General features: G+C 41.5%; 1 protein-coding gene across 5 annotated transcripts in view; it reads right to left on the reverse strand.

The window, feature by feature from the left end:
• LOC139747310 (uncharacterized) overlaps positions 1–22,773 on the reverse strand; it is a 34,872-nt gene that overhangs the window by 8,591 nt on the left and 3,508 nt on the right. For 3 of the 5 annotated variants that reach the window (XM_071659502.1, XM_071659483.1, XM_071659465.1), the window contains exon 2: positions 11,394–11,668. In XM_071659502.1, the coding sequence (XP_071515603.1) occupies positions 11,394–11,649 (256 nt within the window). In that variant the 5' untranslated portion in view covers positions 11,650–11,668. Of the gene's footprint in view, positions 1–11,393; positions 11,669–13,908; positions 14,082–22,773 lie in introns of those variants that run through there. The other 2 variants (XM_071659492.1, XM_071659475.1) reach the window with 2 other exon arrangements.

Genomic DNA, 22,773 nt, shown 5'->3' on the forward strand with positions numbered 1-22,773 from the left:
CACCTACGTACTCTCTAACACCCACCTACGTACTCACTAACACCCACCTACGTACTCACTAACACCCACCTACGTACTCTCTAACACCCACCTACGTACTCACTAACACCCACCTACGTACTCACTAACACCCACCTACGTACTCACTAACACCCACCTACGTACTCACTAACACCCACCTACGTACTCTCTAACACCCACCTACGTACTCACTAACACCCACCTACGTCCACTCCCTCCGTGTCACACATTCCTAACCCTCCCTCCCTCCCGCCTGATTCCCAACCTTGACAGATTCATCGATGCATCGAATCACTTCTGAGTGAGCAGTGAACCTGGTCATCGCTATTCTTCATCACCAGTGTGAATCATCGTCACAACTTGATTCGCATCGATCGATTACTCATGGAATCACTCACTCGATTTTCCTGAAATTCTTCACCAGGTGAATCATCAAATCACTTGCATTTCTAACATTTGAATCATCTAATAAGTCGATTCTCTGATGGGTCATATATTGAATTCGAACTTGTAAAAAGTGTTCGAATCCCTGCTTCATCCGTGAGCAAGTGAACTGATGTATTTATACAAGTAAATTCATGAAAAACGAAACATCCTGAAATTAATATTAAGGATTGTAGTTCTGTAAACACTTTGTTTTCCAGCCGGAGTCCGGCTTGTTTCGTGCTGGCGCAGTGGGATAACAGGCGAATAAGATTAGGGTGTGCGTGGTTCGATAACGTCTGTCCCACGTGCTTCGTTATGTGGGGAATGCACGTGTGATCAATAGCCTGCAGTGCATGGCGCTCCGACTCCGTCATGCACGCACACACACACACATGCATGCACCAAAGGTGGTTTTTTTCCACCAGTGCGATGACGTCAAGAGGGAACATTTCTTCGTATGATTAAAGGACAGAACAACCACAGGACATGAAATTAGGCAAGAAACTTGTATGAAAAAAGTATAAGAGTGAAAGATGACTGAGAATAAAGTGATAGGTGATACTGCGCCCTGTGGACAACATACACAAGTTGAAAAACATGTATGACAGAAGAGAATGTTCCAGAGATGTGTCACCTACGGATGTACAAAACAACACTCCTCCTACCCCTTCCCTATACAGTACAAAGTTAATAACACGTATTCGCAAGTTCCCTTCGTGTGACCCTCGCTCCTTGCGACACAGTCTTCACTCAGACCCTTCGACGCTCGCTACAGGAATTCCAGGGTTGTCAATACAAACACCCTTAACAAGTGTGTGTGTGTGTGTGTGTGTGTGTGTCAAGACCTCTACTTAAACACCCTGAAGTGACAGCACTGCAACTGGTCTACCTGGCTCCTGACACCACCATCTGCCTGCCGCCTGACACCCACTCGGACAACATCACGTGCCACCACCACCACTTGAAAACAAACGGACACCACCAGATCGTAATTGCTGTCAAGTCTTTCACAACACACTGACCCGAGCTCTGCGCTACTCAGTATGATGGTGCATGTTACCCTCACCCACTCTCCATCACTGACCACTCTGTCTCCCTCTTTAATCGACTCCATTACATTAAAAAGTTCTCGATTTCTGAAAATTGGGGAAATTATTGTACTCTCGTCAGTGGGCATACTCAAGTCATTTCCATCGTAGTATACATATAAAAAGTTATAATCTACTTTTATCTTCGGCTACGCTAAGATATAGCTCCATCCCTCCGAGAGTCATGCAGAAATTGAGGTTTCCCTACCTAGCAAATGTTAGAGTAAATAACGTAATCCCCCCACCATTAAAAGTCTAACAGAAAACGTGAGACTGAAGTGTCAACAGGCAGCCGTGGGCGCGGGTTACGTCGCTCTCGGTTGAGGTGAAGAATTCCTGCTTCTTGGAACTGCTTGAGTCACACTGAAGAATTCCTGCTTATGTTTTCTCTATATTTTTTTTTTCATATTCTTTCTTTGTTCTCCCGTCTTCCCCTTTTCTCTCACGATACCCATCATTTTCCTCAACGCTACCGTTATTTCTCAATTTTCCATTTACTTCTATCGTTTCCCTCTTTATAGTCATTTCTTTCTTGTCTTCCTGAAGAATTTTTTTTTACTAATACCGTCACTATGCATAATGTTTGTTGTTTATAATATTTTCATCCAGCATACAATTATTCTGGGCAAATTCTATCAAGTAATCTTTACATCAACCATTACTATTCGAAGTCAAATTTCTTTTCTTTACCATAAAGCCATGTCTTGATTATCTGAAAAATTTACGCCCTATCATTCAAATTGGAGATAGTCAAATGTTATCTGATGGCTGCCGCTGGAGACGTGAACACAATACAATATATAACTCACGGGACGGATTTACATACATCATAATGCAGTCACAACCTAGTAATGTCAGGTAGTGTTGTGATGAATGCAAATGCCCTCATGATAATGGGGATGAAGGCAATGGGTATTATAATACTAGGAGGAGGAGGTGGAGGAAGAAGAAAAGGAGGAGAAAGAGGAGGAGGAGGAGGAGGAGGGAAGGGGACCATGGATCATCCTGTGGGTCATGATGGGAAGAAGTTTACAACTTCCAGTATGTGTCGTGGAGGATGGACGCTAAGAGGCACTGCTTCACCTACGAGAAAATACGTGACGCTCATTGCAAGGGGACGAGAATGCATGTTAACCCCTAGTGCACGACGGTGCGACCCTTGAGCACGACGGTGCGACCCCTGAGCACGACGGTATGATCCTTGAGCACGACGGTGCAACACTTGAGCACGACGGTATGATCCTTGAGCACGACGGTGCGACCCTTGAGCACGACGGTGCGACCCTTGAGCACGACGGTGCGACCCTTGAGCACGACGGTGCGACCCCTGAGCACGACGGTATGATCCTTGAGCACGACGGTGCAAACACTTGAGCACGACGATACGATCCTTGAGCACGACGGTACGATCCTTGAGCACGACGGTACGACCCTTGAGCACGACGGTATGATCCTTGAGCACGACGGTACGACCCTTGAGCACGACGGTATGATCCTTGAGCACGACGGTATGATCCTTGAGCACGACGGTACGACCCTTGAGCACGACGGTACGACCCTTGAGCACGACGGTATGATCCTTGAGCACGACGGTATGATCCTTGACCACGACGGTACGACCCTTGAGCACGACGGTACGATCCTTGAGCACGACGGTATGATCCTTGAGCACGACGGTACGACCCTTGAGCACGACGGTACGACCCTTGAGCACGACGGTATGATCCTTGAGCACGACGGTATGATACTTGAGTATGATGGTATGGTGTTTGACCTGACTCTTGAGGATCAGGGTCAAAGGCCGGACTATCGTAGCTAAGGGCCATACCGTCGTGCTCAAGGGTCGTATCGTCACGCCCAGGAAGGTAAATGTTACTAATGCCCAAAATCTATCTCTGGGGAAGGCCAGGGAAGCAGAGGTGAACCTCTGGGGAAGTCTAGACGAAGCAGTATATCTCAGGGGAGCCATGGCTACGCGGGGAGCTGACTCACACAGACAGTGGCTATTTACACGGACCCCCAGAGATTGTCATGTGAGGCGCATGTAAACCCCCAGAGAACGTCACGCACTACCAGAGGCCCTTAACCTCTGAAGACCTCGACAGACAAGGTACGGGGGCTTTTAACGAACAGAAAAGACCTTAACCCTCATGGGACCTTGGCTAACAGAAGGGACTTTAACCCTCATGGGACTTTGGCTAACAGAAGGGACTTTAACCCTCATGGGACTTTGGCTAATAGGGTGGGGACCTTAAAGCCATGGGACATGGGCCTTCATGACTCCTGCCTGGGAACCCGCAAGCCATTCTCTCTCTCTCTCTCTCTCTCTCTCTCTCTCTCACACACACACACACACACACACACATACAAAACAGGCATTATTATCATTCATACTTAATGACTTCTCTAAAAGTCTTTTAAACACACACACACACACACTTATGATGTAGGAACGCACTTATACAAGTCCTTTCACGTGTCATACACTTAACACAAATGCATCGTCTCGCTGTTAAGGGTCGTTATGTCTGTACTTACAAGAGACAGCTACACCTTAAGGCGTTTACACTCGCACGGTCCAGTGTTGTGACACTGGTTTAAGCAGTCACTTCCCATGTTCTGCTGGGCTTGATGACACTCACTAAAGAAGTGTAATCTTTACTGACTTGGTCATTCTCCAGTCTCTACATACTTACACTTATAAAGTACTAAGTGTGTGTTTATAAGGGGAGTTATGTAGATACAAGTGAACTCTACTCTTCTGTCTACCAATGGATGTGTTAGACAGTACATTCGAGGTCGAGGAAGTCCTTCTACTGTCAATCCTTCCAATCTCGAGGCTTCTTCACAGATAATTAAGGTTGTGTTAAATATTCATGGTTCTGGGTAGAACTTCCCCTCACCGGGAACGCTCAATCATTTACGCCATGACCTTCACCGGGAACCCACGGTGCTTGTGTTGCTGAATTGTCTCATCTGTGAGAACATGAGCTGTACGGAGAGACGGATGAAGATGGAGGTTCTGAGGGAGGTACGGTGGATGAAAGTGAGGGAAGACGTGCAGGAACCTATTTCCAAATTTCCATCACACTGACACACACACACACACACACACACGCACGTTTTTAATACCTTATTAGCGCTCCCTGAAATTCTCTACCCCCTTAAGCAAGACGGTGCGACCCTTCAACACGACCGTATAACCTTTGAACACGACGGTACGACCCTTAAGCACGACTATATAGCCAACAAGTACGGCGGCGGAGGCACGACCCTTGAGCACGTCTGGGCAAAGTCTTTCCCTCTAACCCATACACACAGAAAACGTGACCACAGCACGCAACTAACTCGTACCACAAAGGTTACATAAACTACCTGGAAAACTAGGTCATTCGTGCGGTGTCTGGGCCACGTAGGGCAGGTACCTGGTGTTTACCAGGTCAATAGATAGGTGTAGAGGTGAGGTGACCCAATACACAGAGGTGGCTCTTAGCTTCCCAGCATTAGGCGATGGTTGCTTGACTCGCTGACAGTTAGAATGTCGGGTATTACGCTTAAAAGATAACGCAGACTCGGTACTATCTTACGCCCTAAACGATGAGGTTGACTGCTATCTTACCTTCCAAGGACGAGGTGTAGTGTACCGACTATCTTACCCTCCAAGGACATGGTAGTGTACCGACTATCTTACCCTCCAAGGACGAGGTAGTGTACCGACTATCTTACCCTCCAAGGACGAGGTAATGTACCGACTATCTTACCCTCCAAGGACGAGGTAGTGTACCGACTATCTTACCCTCCAAGGACGAGGTAGTGTACCAACTATCTTACCCTCCAAGGACGAGGTAGTGTACCGACTATCTTACCCTCCAAGGACGAGGTAGTGTACCGACTATCTTACCCTCCAAGGACGAGGTAGTGTACCGACTATCTTACCCTTCGAGGGCGAGGTAGTGTACCAACATATCAATCCTCTTGCTTTGAGCAATTCATGAGTTGACAACACTACCACACTTATATGATTGCCTCACAACATCTCTCATACCCCACACCAGTCAATACAGCTTTACTCAAAATGACTCACAGCCATTCTCTCTCCTTTGTTTCTCCTATCAACTCCTCATCTTCTCTCATAATAACTCGTTTATTTCTTAACTCATAATACTTAAGAATACCCAAATTTCTATATGTGCTGTGTCATTTTTACGCATTCTCACTCTCACGTTTCTAAATTTGTCTTCATCCCCAATATATTCCCACACTACTTCTTTTCTCATTTCTATGACTCATTTCGTTAACATAAACACACACACAAACACACACACACACACAGACACACACAAACCAGAAGTATGCATAAGTTCGCAGTGTACAGTTGATACGTAAATATGCGAAATAATTACCAAATGAGAGAGAGATTAATTCCTAACTGGAAGACTTTACACTACATGCATTTCCAACACCCAAGGACGTATTTTCTATCACATATACAGGTTTCCCAATGACGTGGAATGAACGTAAGTGCAAAACTATTATTATTATTACAGTTGGCAGCAGTGTTCATATCGCAAGGCTGAGTATTTGATATGATTCTGAAATATGAATTTCAATCATGAGTATTGTGTAGTAAGACGACATTGCAAATGTCAACCATCATTACCTGTCCCTCTCCCGCGTTTAATGTGAACCTTTAATAAATAAGTATAATGATATAACTTTCTATGTCAACATACCGATGGAAAACGTCACCTAATATATAGTAACTCGTGCTATGATAAGGACTTACATCTCCCATCAAGACTAAGAGCCACTCTACGCCCTCTATTAGCTAGCTCTATTACCCTAGCTGTGACGTCAGAAAACCTCGTTACCCAGTTCTAGTGTTAGGTTAGTCCTGGAAAGGGGTGGGGGAGCACACTCACACTACCCGGTGTTAGTGAGACATTAGCCAGATCCGGGTCATGTTATCGATCGGCCTCCTGGGAAGAGCAGGTGTGTGTGTGTGTGTGTGTGTGGAGGGGGGTGGGGGTTGACAAACGCGCACGCGCCCACCCTTTATCTATGAGTGAGCACGTTCACACTTATGGAGAGAGAGAGAGAGAGAGAGAGAGAAAGAGAGAGAAAGCGAACAGCCTGCCTGAGCCTTCCCTTCACGACGGTACGACCCTTGGGGCACGACAGCAGGTCATGGTGACCTGGCTATTGACCTGACGACTTAAGGTCAGGTCATCATATCTCATGGTCGTTCAGTTGTGCTGAAGCGGTTGACCATAACAACGTTAAAAATGTTCCATCAATATTTATTCATTTATCACGAAAACGAGAAATCAGAATAAGAATTGAACTGTACATATTTCAGACAAATAGTAGAAAACCTGGCTTAATGACCAGCTAACTGCTAATGGCCATTAAATCCAACAATTAGAATTTGGTGATGTATTCATAACAATGTTGATATTGATCGAGCAGTAATTATTCATGTGGTCGTTCTCCACTCTGCACGGTTAACGACCCCCCCCCCCCCCACACTCCTTGGCCAGAATTGCCACGTGGCAGAAAGTTAAAAGAGAAACGCGTTACCTTTTGACCTTTTCTTTCCCGAGTCTCTCTCTCTCTCTCTCTCTCTCTCTCTCTCTCTCTCTCTCTCTCCGTGGTTCAGGTCAGGTATTCTATTACTAGGATATCGAGGCAAGAGATATGGCTTGTGCCACACCCCTGGTGTGTGTGTGTGTGTGTGTGTGTGCTTTATGGAAGGAATGGTCGACCTGCAGCGGAGGACACATCGAAGTCTTGTGACCTGAGCCAGGTCGTCGTGTGGTGACCCTCGGCCGTCCTGCAGGAGGTCAGAGCGAAGCCTTTATAACTACAGATTCCACCTCTTCAGCGCGACGGTCCGACCTTTGAGTACGACGGTCCGACCTTCGAGTACGACGGTGTGACCTTTGAGTACGACGGTCCGACCTTCGAGTACGACGGTTCCACCCTCGAGTACGACGGTGTGACCTTTGAGTACGAGTACAACGGTGCGACCTTTGAGTACGAGTACGACGGTGCGACCCTTTAGTACGACGGTTGTACCATCGTGCTCAAACGTCGCACACTTAACATTCATCTCTAACGTTACTCATACGTAAAGGTGGATTTTTTTTGCACAGCAGCGACAATAGGGAGGGATCTGTCACGTTTTCTCGCCTCCGAAGACCATATCTTTTCGGAAAGCTTATCGTTTAAGCTCTTGTAGACACAGACGATAAGCTTACTGACCTGTATGTTTCTAGTAGCAACATCCTGTTAGGTTCTATTCTTTTTAAGTGTCATTTCCATGTAAGCAGATACTCATGTGGTCTGTTATATCCTCAAACAAGTAGTTTCAGCACGAATAAATCGGTCTGCTGGCGAGCACCCGAGATCCCATTTTCCTTTATCTTCGTAAGACAATACGTATACACCTTGAATACCAAGACAAATGTGTTGTTGTTGTTGTTGTTATGTCATTCAGTGTGATGATCAACCTGGGCCACGAGGCTCGATAGCTAGGTGTGTCGGGGCAACATGTCCTTACGCAGCAGCGATTTCTATTCCTTCTCCAAAGGGCACTTGATGTCGCACACGAGAGCCGTGGAGCACTAAATTGCTGCAAGGATAGTGAGCCTGATCGACCGGCTATGCACTGCTGCACTGTGGTTCCCAATTATACATTGCAGTGACGCGACTCACAAAGTATGATCTGTGATTTAGTACCAGACTCGTATGACATCTTCCACGTCCAGCCCACTGTAATATGTTCACAGTGACTTTCAAACACACTTGAACACTGAATTCTTCAACATGAACCAATAATGTCGAAAACCAGACGAAGAGGAACATTATCCTGGCTTTATATTTAATCTAAATATTTGCTCGAATGACGATGAACTTACTGCATCCTATATTCTGGAATATGCACTCGCAACGCACGTATTATTCAAACTGTACGTATCTGTGGGCATCTGAAAGTTCGTGTTGCGCGAACATAAAACGCTGGAGAAATGCGTGTTAAGACCCCATCTCAGACGTGAATAAACCCTCTATCACTCGTTACCGGCTGTACGAATAGTCAAAGTTCATGTTTCCATTCTCTCTTCACAGAACCGCCAAACCACGACCCTTGTGACATGAGTAATGAAAATCTATCCCTGAATCTAGGCTTTCACACACTTGTGTTATTGCAGGTGACGTCCAGTGGTGCAAATAAATGGTCGTTCTCGAATTACATCATATTCCTCCGCAAGAAAAGCGGTTTTTTTTAAGGTAAAATATAAAGGAATATGTTAGAGAAAAAAATAGTTTGTACATGTATCTAGGTGTATATGTTTCTAAAAATAAATATATAGAACATGAAGAAAAAACACGTGTACATATATATATATATATATATATATATATATATATATATATATATATATATATATATATATATATATATATATGCCTTACAGGACTTCCCCAAAATTAACACAGACATATGACATACGATTTGGTTTTTGGTCAGTCAGCTACATATGTATCGCTTTCTTTCACTAATATTTGTCACTTTTCCTCTGTGTTATTCTAACACTTCGGGTCATTAACTTTACTCCTAATTAATGATAAAAAATAAAGGCATCACTCAAAAATCTTTCGAATTCCTTATTGAAACTAATTATATTCCTATGTCGTTCAAAGTTATCGTATCCTATAATCGTTGCCAAATCTAGGTGTAGTCTTCATCCTAGACAAAAGTTTTGCGCTCTTACGTCAACAAAGCGTCCAACACAGAATCGTCGACTTAACGGAACGAAAAAATAGCAAGTAATGCTACAGCACCGGTGCTACTATTAAAGATTTAGACACATAATGGGCCGCCCAGGGTCGAGCGCACAGGTTCGAATCCTGGCTGTGGCAGTCGGTCCACAGTCACCCAGCTGTTCATCCACCCCTAAGGGTTGGTCGTAAAATGCGTACCTAGCTCAATATATATATATATATATATATATATATATATATAGTGTTAATGGGATGGCCCTGATTAGAGCCTGTTAACAAAAAACTTACAGCTCCTACCCTAGCTAATTCGGAACAGCGGAGTGACACAAATTAAACCCAGGTGTGAGCAGGTGGATGAGTGGTGGTTGTGTGTGTTAATTTTCCATTATTTATGGAACATCCGTTCCCAATTACTGGGGCAGGCAAGTGGCAGTTAGGGGAGCCATAACTGTCCCAAGGTCGTCTGGGGGCAAATAGTTTATATAGTTCGTTAATAACCGATGCCGAGGTCAGGTCACCCTCCATCCTTTAAAATGTAATCAAAATCTCGGTATAAATGGTCGTTTAAAACACATTCTAATTCTCAGGTCATGGGGGCCAAGTGAAGCAGAGCGAAATTAAAAGCCACTAGACTATTGACATGTCATTTAGAAGACCATGTGGATACATATAGAAAATTAGGAATAGCCCATAGACGTTCCATGCTTCCTGTAATATGCCTAATACATGCATAATTATAATTTGCTAGCATAACTTCGCAAGCGCCTCATGTAGGACATTTTCAAGCAGTATTTTAAGATGGCGACATGCCTTTATTCAAGCACTACTCACTAATTAAACTAACCCCGTTAATATTCATCCATACATCTTGATCCTGTTCACACATATAGGTTGCATAACTGAACGCGAGCAAACAAGCGGACCTAAATATAACCAAAGTAAACACTCACTTCAACCCGCACAGGGATATACTTAGCATACATTCTAACCCATACATAACCCTGACCAATATACATTCTAACCCATACATAACCATAAATATACATACGCACTCATACATAACCGTGATCAGTATACATGCCGACCCATATTCTGATGCATACGTAACCATGAAAACTATACATGTGGACCAATATATGACCCTGACAAGTACACATGCTGACCCATACATATTCATGACCAGCATGTCTGCTGACCCATACATAATAACAGATGACAATTCTCTAAGTGATGACAAAAACAGAAATCATTTCATTAAAAAATATGCTTTATCCATTTATTCAATTCCATTCATGTTTCTTATCGGGTTTAAGTAATAATAGTGATGCTATTTTAATTTCTGAGAATTGTCGAGCATGTCTAGTTTTGAAACTGAATCCAAACTTCATCGCAATTTGAGCGGCTATTTAAATGCTTCAGTTGTTCGCCGTCTGCTTCTAGTTCATATAAATTGGAACCAGTTTGTAGCGAAATGACAAATTCGAAGGTATTTTTTTCGTTACTGACTCAAGTGGTTGAATCACTTCTCAGAACGAGTATTCATCCCATCATAGAGCATTTGTGTCTTCTAAAAATAGAAATATTTCAAGGTAAACTTTACTAGTTATAAATCATACGGTGTCCTGCCCATCGTATATAAACTATCGAGTTCAGTAGACGTTGAATGTTGTAAAAATGTTCGTCTGTTATCGAAAACTTAAGAAAAAATTCTTTATCGTTAATAATAATCTTTATTTTTCTTTTTAATTTCTTGTGCAGATGAGTGAAATAAGACACTAGCGCACATTAGTAAACAGAGGCATGGATTATTTGCATACACGTAATATAACCTTTTCTGAAAATCTAAAAAAAAAGTTAAAGTTTTGCGTCACACAATTTTATTTCTAGATCCACTGGACTAATAGCAAAGCTTATGATTCATACGACATCGGCATTTGCAGACAACTGAGGTGACAGCAAGACTTACGAGTGATAAAGTGCTCTAATTCGGTGCAGACAAGTGCCATCACATCAGAGAGCGAGGTGTGGGTGAGTGAGGTGTGGCGGCTGTCCAGGCCAAAGAGTTTGTTTTACCTGACTGAGGCGGAGTCGGCTCGCTGGGAGTCTGCGGCAGGCTCTCTCCTATTGGCTGTCTCACGGGCGGGCCGGAGGGATCCGTGCCATTTGATTGGACGACAACAGACGCGGTGGGCGGGTCTATTGGCTTGGAATCGAGGTCCGGGGTGTTGGAACGCACGCTGGTCAGTTCGTCCGGAGGCTCCACCGGGGAAGGTGACCTGGTGGGTTCCTCCTCGATCACCTGCACTGCCTTGGACGTGCCACACCCCATCTCTACCTACACTATGACCCTGTGTAGTGCGGGATCCTCGTCACTGCTACACCCTATGCTACTACAGTGCACGTGTGGCCTACACACTTGCCAGTACACCTCTTCTCTACACATTTATTACTTGTGGTTTTCAAGAGACCAATACAATACTGCTTTACAGAATCATCTTCAAATGGGAGATGAAAGCCATATATACACACCAGGTTAAATAACTATACACAAAATCATACATCACCTAACATTCGTACATAAATTCAGACATACATACTCCTATTAACTAATATCCATATTATACATACACTATAGATTATACAGGTTTGTATAAATAGCTGTATACTACTGTTGAACAACAGTGCATACACCTAAATACACAAATCTAGCTAAATTCCTATGATGTATGATTTCTAACATTTACACATTATACCATCCGTGTGTAGTTATACATTCATTCATTATCTGTACTTAGCTTGTTGCTATGTATACCTAAACACATTCATACTAAAGCCGCTCTACCTAGGAATTCCACACATCCCAGCTTTGCATTCGAAATGCACCCATGAAGTTATCACACATCATACACTACCACAAATACAACAGACTCGACATACACATAACATGGGTCTGCCTCAATCACCCAGGTGTATATATATTGCATTAAAAAAACCTACGACAATGAGTGTCCAACATCTACATCTATGGTCGGATGCCACTTATATCACGCCGATGCATATACACAGACCGACGAAAATAGATCATACACCTGGTATACCACTACTAAGTCACTAGTTAAATACAAAATCAATACATCTAATAACTACAGTGATAACATCTCGTTTACGTGACTAATATGCAAAACTACAGTGCTGGTCTGACGCTTGACGAATATGTTTTGCTTTTCTCTCCGGAGACGTAGTTTGTTACGACGACGGTTTATAATTTGAAATAATGATATACGATCATTCAAATATACAGACCTGCGAGACAGAGAGAGAGAAAGAGTACTTACGTTACTTTGAGAAAGAGAAGAAGAGGCTTTGTGTCCGTTACTACCAGCTATAATAATAATAATAATCATAATAATAATAATGATAGTAATAATAATAATAATAATAATAATAACTCGTTCGCATACTTTCTTAAGGGTGGTCCATACCCAACTGTTCCCTCTCTCTTACCCTCAAAATATACACATAAGCGAGATGTCTGAGGAGAAACTATATAATACTATTTTCGGTTGAAACATCGTTGATCATCGGTACCAATTAAGAAATAAAAAGAGCAATCAAGACTGGATGTCCATATTAGAAACTGGGGGGGGGGGGGGGTTAGAGTGGTGTTCTTAGGAGGGTGGGGAGGGGGGTTCATAATTTTCGCTGGTGTTAAGATAATAATGATAATAATAATAACATAGGTATGAGTGAAATGTATAAATTCTTACTTAAGTCAGTAAATATCTTTCCAAAGACAAAAAGATAATACCTCATTCACACAATATATATTTCATCAGTATGGAAAGAGAAGGCTTCTCTAAGTAATAGAATATATTCAAATTCCCTGGAATACGTCATATAATCGATAACAAGTAAGAAACGGACGTATCTGACATAAAAGTTATGATCTGAAAATATGTAAACATAATATCATTACACTTGTTTGACGAATAATTCTGTGCCTATTCTAGTACTTATGAATCTTGGTAAATACTATGGTTATCCGGTGCTAATTGCCGTGGCAAGAAAACAAGAAAATTTACTCCTGACATACACATTCCTATTCCTGGCTGTCTCATTTACCTATATGTTTATCTCGATCTAGTCTGCATCATCTAATCACAAAAAGCACGTAACTAACATACTAACGCTAACAAATTCAAAATAAAGAAATTAACAATCGAACTGCCAAGGGAACTAACTGTTCATTACCAATCACTCGTTCCTTCATATCATCACTTAAGGAATAGTATTCATATAACCACGAACGTAATTTTTGTATTTAAGGCTTTTCATAATGTTTCAAGACCAGTATAATCTCAATGATTACAACGGGATAACGAATTAAATATAATCGTTTTCAATCTTTTCCAAGAGAAAAAAAATTGGTCCAGTCACTATGCAAATACGAATCATTTCAAAACACTTTGGTCATAGCTCCAAATAACTGCACTAATACAAGTTATCAAGTTTTCATTCGTTCTAGCTACGCTCATAAGCACATGGTTCAATTAAAGCTAATATGTGATCATTTCAAAGTCTTTCTTACCCAGTAATTTCAACACCACAGCAGTCTCACGTTGACACGCATACTATTTCTCAACACTTAATTTTTCTTTTAGTTTCTCAGGTTATTTCTCGAGTCTTCTACGATGTCACACGTTTTAGCCAGACTACACCAGACATAGTTAACCGTTGCCGGCCGACGCTGTAATGACAATGATTCACAAACGTCCCCTATTGCCTTACGATGCTGCGGTTACCAATATAATTTAATTACCCAATATTTTAACAATCTATATAACAAATATCAAAAGAGCAAATATTTCCTGCATATTTATAAATCAGGTGCAATAATGAGATTCATATGCTACGAATAATAACTTTCAGATGACAAGAAATATATTGAAGAATTATGCTTGCCTGGTAATTTCCCTGTCTCCCCCCTCCCTGCTATCTCATTGCATGCAGGTAGTACGATAATTATCGGGTCGATGGCCGACATCTGCTTGTGGTGAGCTGTTCACTGAGCAGGTGTTGGTTGGTTGGGGCAGAAGAGGGAGTCTGACCATCCCAATTCGTACACCAAATCGTCTATACAGTTGTTAAGTTTCCTTACATTTAACAGAAATTTCATCCCCTAAAGGATCGGAGTTTGCTTTGGGCGCTAACAGAAAGAACATGAAATAATTGGATCCCAATTTCAGTTGCAACGATAATCGATGTTCACTACGTAGTCACCTGAAATTAGAAATAGGGTACTCACAATGAGAAAGGAGGCTGTCGTACAAGGGAATGAAATACAACAAATATATTACCTTTCTTTCGAAAGAAAAGGAAGTATGTGGCAACCGAAATGCTCATAAAGTTCGGTATAGTACCGAGTGAGTTAAGTTTTTTTCTTTCGAAGCGTTTTCTGAAGGTTATGGGTACGCTAAAACCCTCATTAATCTCATAAATGATACTTCAGTGTCATCCAACTGCTTAGACAGATTACTATTTTCTAATTACGTGTAGATGTTTGTGAAAAGCCTAGCCTAACTAACGTAATGGCTTTTGCTTTCTTTAAATTGCAGGTTAAGCGTACCTTAGCCACGTAGCTTTTAATATCGTGTCCTATATATAGCCTTGCGGTGTATGTTAACTAGCTAGCCTAGCTTTTATGGCCACACTACGGTAAGAATGTCAGTATGACAATATACCAAGCTTCTCGGGCTGACAATGACCTCCCTGAGCGTGGGTCTCAGAACCCCGGCCGACATTCCTTTAGCTTTAGTAACGGTAACATTATCTTAATTGCCTTCCACTACTGACCACCCCTCGCCCTCTGGGAATCAATGTCGTTGAATATAGCTATAAACAAATTGGCAAATTAATAAATAAAAAATGAGTTATTTACGACTATGTGCAAGTATACACAACAATATGAAATGTGTGGAAACATATGGATCTAATGAGTATGAAGTTTATCTTTACTTAACTAATAGTTAGAGAAGCTTTGCTTACGTCACTAACTTCGTATCTCGCATGGATCTAGACTATAAAGGTTAACAGATAACATGAAAGGCCAAACTCTAACGAATTCTTACGTGGAGGTTGCCTTCCCTGACGTTCTGGGCCAACGTCTGATATTTGGTAAATGCCAACTTCTGTCCTGTGTGTGTGTGTGTGTGTGTGTGTCAATACATATCTGGGACGCAGTCACACGTCTGTGTGTAAATCATCAGAGAAGCATAACTCTTTAGAATCTATAATCTCATTAAATCAATTCTATTTCCTAAAAACTTTGTCACTAGATCCACTTCAATTTCCTATTTTAAATCAAATCATTAATCACAAAGTGTACCTAACACAGAAAATGAATAAGTAAACGTATAAATAATATGTCATTATATACATATATAAATCAATGATGCTAAAATTCGATGGCAACTCTAAAAGTCTTTTGAACGGGCTCAGTCTCGCTTAATATGACCTAACCCAGGGTAATAATTCGCCCCAACATTATCTCGAATGGCTTTAATCAAAGCAGTTCATCACCTTGTTCTTGCTTCTTGTTAATCCGTATATGATTAATTTGAAATACTTCGGCCATATCTCTTCATAGCAGTAGGGTTAAGAGAAAACATGTTAAAATATACTCACATATTGTGCATAAATCAGAGACTGAAATATGATCTTTCACAGATGCATGTTGAGCTATTTATTGGAAATGATAATATACTTCATTCCACGAGTGACTTGTATACTACATATATAAGAACACACCTATATACTTCGCTACAGAAATCGATATTTGGCGAAAACTTAAATAATATTTACCATTTTGGTTCATTACACTTTGTCAGGGATTTTTTTTTTTCTCACAAATGACAGAACTACGCTGTTTTTATAGTTCAATCCGGCATAATGGAGAATATTTAAGATATTATTCGAACTTTCGGTCGATGGAGTTTCATTAGCGGTTTATGAACTAATTAATCGGGTATTAATTAGAATAACATTTCTTTTTTTGTTTCACTGAAGGCAAACCGTTAACAATGGTGTTTGACGTAACGTTCCAATGTTTTGTTCCCGGTAGTGAAATATACGCAGACATCAGTACTGTATTTATATGCAATTTTGCCGCCATAAATGTTGAAGTGGAGGTAAATTACAAAACATTAGAAGAAATGTTAATCGATACGGAAACAATTCTCTGAGTAGAAATTAATCATACTAAGGGGATATTGACCACAGAACTACCAATTATAGATGACGCTCATGATCATCAGTAACGGCCCTAATTGATAACAATACGTAGTGAAGATCCCAAACACGAAAGAAGTCGGAATTATGAAAGAGAAAAAAATATATATATTCATACGAACGTTGGAAGAAAAGTAGTTCGTCACCACCATGGGAACCGTTTACTTCAGGGTCAGGTTATCCCCGTGGGAATAATTATATCATTATATTTCTACTGCAGTACAGGCAAGGTCACCACCACCTCCCTGCATCGCCCTCTATCGGTATGTCTCTCTCTTTTTTTTTTTTTCCTGTGCGTCTGTTTCAGTGTGAATTCAAGTCTGTTCGTCTCTTTGTCTTCATCTTGCTTTAGCTTTCTTGCTCTATAAATAGAGCTTGTCACTCACTCTGTCTACCTGTCTATGACTGTCTTCTCGTCTTTCCCTACTAGAGACTCTCTCTCTCTCTCTCTCTCTTCAAGCGTCTTTGTCTCTCACTCCGAAACTTTTTCTCGAAATCAGCTCTCTCTCTCTCTCTCTCTCTCTCTCTCTCTCTCTCTCTCTCTCTCTCTCTCTCTACCTGGCAATCGCCCCGTCTACCTATCTCCCCCCATCCCCCCACCAAGCTTCGCTATCGCCCCAAACCAGTCAACTGTATCGATCGTGTTATAAACAAAGGCCTCCCCCCCCACTCAAGCACTTGCCAGCAGTTTCCACCTGATCAACTTCAAGTGCCTCGTTTGACTCACACTTGAGGCCAAACTTAGTTTCATTTCCTTCTAAGTTGCTTGGGTTTAATTCTACATCGGTAGAAACTACATCAACGAAGTTTTGGGTTAAGGGTGTAATAGGGTAATGGGAAATACGGATATGAAATTGGTAAAGTTCTTTATTTCCTTCCCCCATCCGTTAACTTCACCATAAATAAACGGATACCGGATGAGACATATGTTCGGTTACCCGGGAGAATAATAAACTGACTTCGTATAAGAGAGTTTCCCCGATAAATCGGAGCACAAATAAACTGATTTCGGATAACTGATCTTCTACTGGTAACCGAAATTCCGGATACGTCGAGTATTGAAAATCATGAAAAGTTCGTTTGAAGGGAAACATTTATTTCCGGACGCGATAAATACGTTGCTGGGGTCATCAGTCGCCTCGCAAGTGCGTAGGTACAACATAACACTGTATTCAACATTGCTTTTCGACCATAATGACTGGAATAGGATGAGGCCATAGTGTGCGTCATATTCCAAAATGACAGTGTTGGGTATATCAAATAACAACACCAACGGGACATATTTGAGACCATATTAGATAATATGATGTGGGGGCCATTGTGGCTGGACGTGATATTAAAAGTGATTATTGCAAGGATATAGTCTCTTACCTGGGAATATGTGAACGTAATTAGGAAGACGAACAATTACCGCGGAAGAATAAACTGGTCTTTATGTATATCAGAGAACAAATGAGAATAAATATATATATCAAAGAACATACTGACCAGAGAATATGTACATCCACGAAAAGAAAAAATAAACACGAAAAAAGTAAACACAATAAAAAAGCATAAGTGAATAAACACATCAGAGGAGAAACTCTTGAAAACAAAGAAGTAAATAGAATAAATCATCATCCTGGAACTAAGCAAATAAAATAAACATAAAAAACATACAATGCAAATGTATATGCAACAAATGCATTCATAAACAAATTGTAAATAAACTAAAAACATAATAATCCCAGATATAAAGTCAATATACACGAAAAATAAATACATACAGAAAAAGAAATATTCTAACACAAGCGTGTACAGAACACACTCATCCAAAAACACACAGCAAAACACACACACACAGCAAAACACACACACACACGCACACACGCACACACACACACATACAAACGGGAAAACTCGGTATTAGCAAGCGATAAACAAGACAAACAAACGCACAAAAGGAACTAACACAAACCATGAGCAAACAACAGAAGAAGCACCTGGTGTGCAAACACAAACACCCAAAACCACAGACACAAACTTGCGCATAATCAAACTTTATTTGTGACCAAAAAACAATCGCTCGAGGTACGTAAAACAGACAAAAATTTCTGCATCAAGAACAAGTATATATATATATATCGAACGCGCAAGAAGTACATAGTGTTAAGATATGGAGAGTTAATGAACAAGTTTCTTGAACATCTTAAAACACTGATCACCTGGTTAAACAATGAACATCTGTGAACAAAGAGGTACAGAACAGGCCAGACACAGAGGGTAGAACAGACACAGCTTCTGCTTGGTGATGGCAAGGTCAACCTCCAGCTCTGTTCCTCTTTACTTGGGGGGGGGGGGGAACAGACCACGCTGGTCTATTATTCATAGGGGTGTCTCCAGCCCGCGAGGAGGTGGGACGCTGGCTGAACTTTAAGATGACGTGCGTAGGCGTATGGTGTGTGTGTGTGAGAGAGAGAGAGAGAGAGAGAGAGAGAGAGAGAGAGAGAGAGAGAGAGAGAGAGAGAGAGAGAGAGAGAGAGAGTCTCTCTCTCTCACTCGATCCTGTGTACAATCATGGGTTTTCCCCAGAGTTCCCATCGGTAACTCGTACCATCAACTGTGGGGGGGATCAGCTCCTCTTCCTCCTCCTCCTGGTCCCTCACCAGTGGCGTTCCACAGGACACTCATGGTTGGAACTTCATGCTTCCTGATCCTCATGAATTTACCATGCCCTGGTGAATGCACCTTCCCACAAGTCCCCAGGTACCTCCTCCTCCTCCAGGTCCCCCATCCAACCCACTACGTTAATCTGCTCCACCCTGGACGACAGGCTAAGAAGCTGGGAGGGAACGCGTCAGCGCCAACGTGAAATCCTCCGCTGATCTTTCAATTCCCCGTAGATTCTCTAAAGGCACTTGAGACGCCCTTACACCTGGGCCTCAAAACCATCACACAACCTCTCATTCTTCCCAGACTCACCCATGACTCCCGACCCTCTGGGGAAGGGGTAGAGGTCCCATGGTCAGGCAAAATGCACTCCCATGGCAGACGAAAGTCCGACGCCACGGGAGAGGGGGGGGAAAAGTGCGTTGCAACATGGGAGGGAGATAAGAGAGATACCATGGGAGTGTGTCTTGCTCCCAGGCACTGCTGTATGATTCATCCAGCCAACTGCCTGGGTGATCGATTGGCTTGTGGGGGCTGTCCTCCCCGCCTCCTATCCTGGCTGGGTATCTTGTTATCCTCAATACAGGTGTTGCTGGTTATCTTGATCACGGCTGATGCTATCCTGACTAAAGATATCATGCGATATTGGTGTTATCTTGGCTACAGGTATTGTATTCTGTTTATCACGTCTCCTTGGCGATATGTTATCATGGCAACGGTTATTGTTGTCCTGGATACAGATATAAAATCATGGTCAGTTATCTTTGCTATCCTGGCCACATGTATCATGTTCAGTTATCTTGTTATCCTAGGTGATATCCAGCTATCCTGGTCAACAACCTTGTCCAGGCTTCAGGTGTACTTGTTATTTTGATCGATTATCTTGTCATCCTTGCCTACCGACACACTGTTATCTTGATAACAATGACGTGTTATCCTAATCGCTGTTCTCCTCGCCACGGTTATAACTATCCAAGCTGAAGTTATCTTGTCATAGGGAAAGAGAAATTGGTTATCCCGGTTAGTTATCTTGGTCTTGTCCTCTCTTAGCCTGTTGTCTTGATATCCTAACTAGTTATCGTGATCACTTCGCCACAGTCGGTCTGGTCAGGTTGATCCGACAAATGCTATCACGCCAAGAAATCATGTTATCTACCCTGTCATCTTTGCAAATAACCCACAATCAATCTACCATCCTATAATTTTGCCCTCGGTTATCACGTTCCCCCTTGTCAAGGTTATCCTGAGTCCTATCGTAACTACTCAGACTACAGTTATCTTGTTTTATGTGTCCTATACTCAGACTAGTTATCTCTTGTTATGCCTATCAGAACTAATTTGTTATTACGGCTGCAGTTATTCTGCTACCCACATTAAAACAATATCATTCACCTGTTATTTTTCCTATAGTTATCCCCTCTTTTCCACCTAACCCAGTTATCATCTGCCTCCTACCCATTATCAGTTATATGTTCGATATGGTGATATGTGTAGATATGTTGTCTTTCTCTACGTGTGTGTGTGTGTGTGTTTTCTCTATCCTCTATTCATTTTTTCTGTCTATCCTTTATTCACCTACTCACCTATTCACCTTTATCATACACACACACACACACACACACACACACACACACACACACACCTATTTTCAGCCAGTTATATAAAAAACTACGTTAAAACTACTCTATTGTGTCAAGTCGTAACCATCGGTATTCCATTAGGTAATAATATTCTACCAATAACAAATGACGCTTTATCGAGACTAGCATCGTACAATATTTTCCGCGTAATATAATGCTAAATATAGCGAACATCGCAGAAACGTTTATTTCTATAGATTTGTAGTAACACACCAAGAAAATGGAAATAAGAGAATTGTATATAATAATGACTATACATATCTATTTTTCTTATTTTTTACACAAAAAATGAGTATAATAATAATAATAATAATAATAATAATAATAATAATAATAATAATAATGATACATACATACATACGTACGTGGAAGCCTCAAACCGCATTTAATAAAAAACAAGTATTGAATTATTATTGTACACAAATCATAAGTTTAATATGCGACATTCTAATCAGTAATTACAACCTAATTCTTACGTTCACTGCAACATGAAATAAAACATTTCATTGTGAAACGTTTAAAGATTAAATAGAATGGGGGAAAAAAAAGAATAGAACTTCGCAACGATGCAGTCTGCTTAATAACTCAAGTAATTAACGCAAACCTCTCACTTGAACAACTTAATTATATGATTATATTAATTCCAACTCATTATATGAATTTATACTCCATAGAACAATTAAGAAAATTCGCTTAAACATCTTAAAAGATTATTATAGATGGAAAAATTTGCTTGAGTAAAAATGTATATTTCTTTTATACACACAAGTGGAGGCTTGTTGTTGGGTTAGCCTGGGTGACGCATAATGGCGAGGCGTGGCCGCGCGCCTCCTACCTCACCACGCGCCACACACACATGCCTTCTCTTGCCGCTCCCACGCCTGCTTCCAAACCACGCTCACCACCCCTTCTCTCTCTCTCTTGCCCTCTACCTCCCCAGCCATTAATGCCCTCTCTACCCATACTATCCCTCCCTATCACGGCCCGTGTGGCAGGGGAGCCTACATCGCCTGTTTATCCCCATAAGGCTACTCACCCACGCCCTCCCAATCCCATTTAACGGATTGAAACCTGAATTTCCATCTGGCGTCGGAACACGCACCCTGTTTCCCCCCAGAACGCGACGGCAGATGCATTTGTTTAATTATGTTAAGTATTTTTAAAAGCAGATCCTCACGCGACACACCCGTTAGTCACGATTGTGTGAATATTATGTATTATGACGTACATATGTGACTATATACTGATTCATAGCTTCCTACTTTTGCGATTATCATTCCCTGCGTGTCGTAGGAGGCAACTAAATAGGATGGGAGAGGAGCCTAGAAACTCTCCCCTTCTTGCATTTCAATTTCTAAAAGATGGAACAGCAAAACGAACCAAGCGAGGAGTCATCTCCTGACGCCACATTACTAACGCGGAAAGAGGCGAACTCGCATATATATATATATATATATATATATATATATATATATATATATATATATATATATATATATGTATATATATATATATTATATGATGGATTGTTTAGATGTTTAGAATGTATTACACGATAGGTTGGCGGATGTCGTGTGCTTGGAACGAGACAGCAAGCAAAGTCACTGCAAATGGTTTGGTGAAAAAAAAAAAAGAGAAGAAGTGGTGAAAGCCTTACGCAAGATGAAGTGTGGCAGAAGTGGTGGGTGACTGCGAGTGAGTTTCTCACCTAAGGGAGTGACAGTGTTCTTGATTAGTTTTACTCAGGCTATTCAATGTTTGTATGGCCTAAGGCAGGGCACCTGAGGACTGATATTACGGTGCCCTTATCTAAGGGCAAAAATGAATAAAAGTAAATGTTCGAATTACGGAGGTATGAGTCTGTGGAGTATACCTGG

This window comes from Panulirus ornatus, chromosome 5 (assembly GCF_036320965.1).
Source record: "Panulirus ornatus isolate Po-2019 chromosome 5, ASM3632096v1, whole genome shotgun sequence".
In the NCBI taxonomy this organism is placed as follows: domain Eukaryota; kingdom Metazoa; phylum Arthropoda; class Malacostraca; order Decapoda; family Palinuridae; genus Panulirus; species Panulirus ornatus.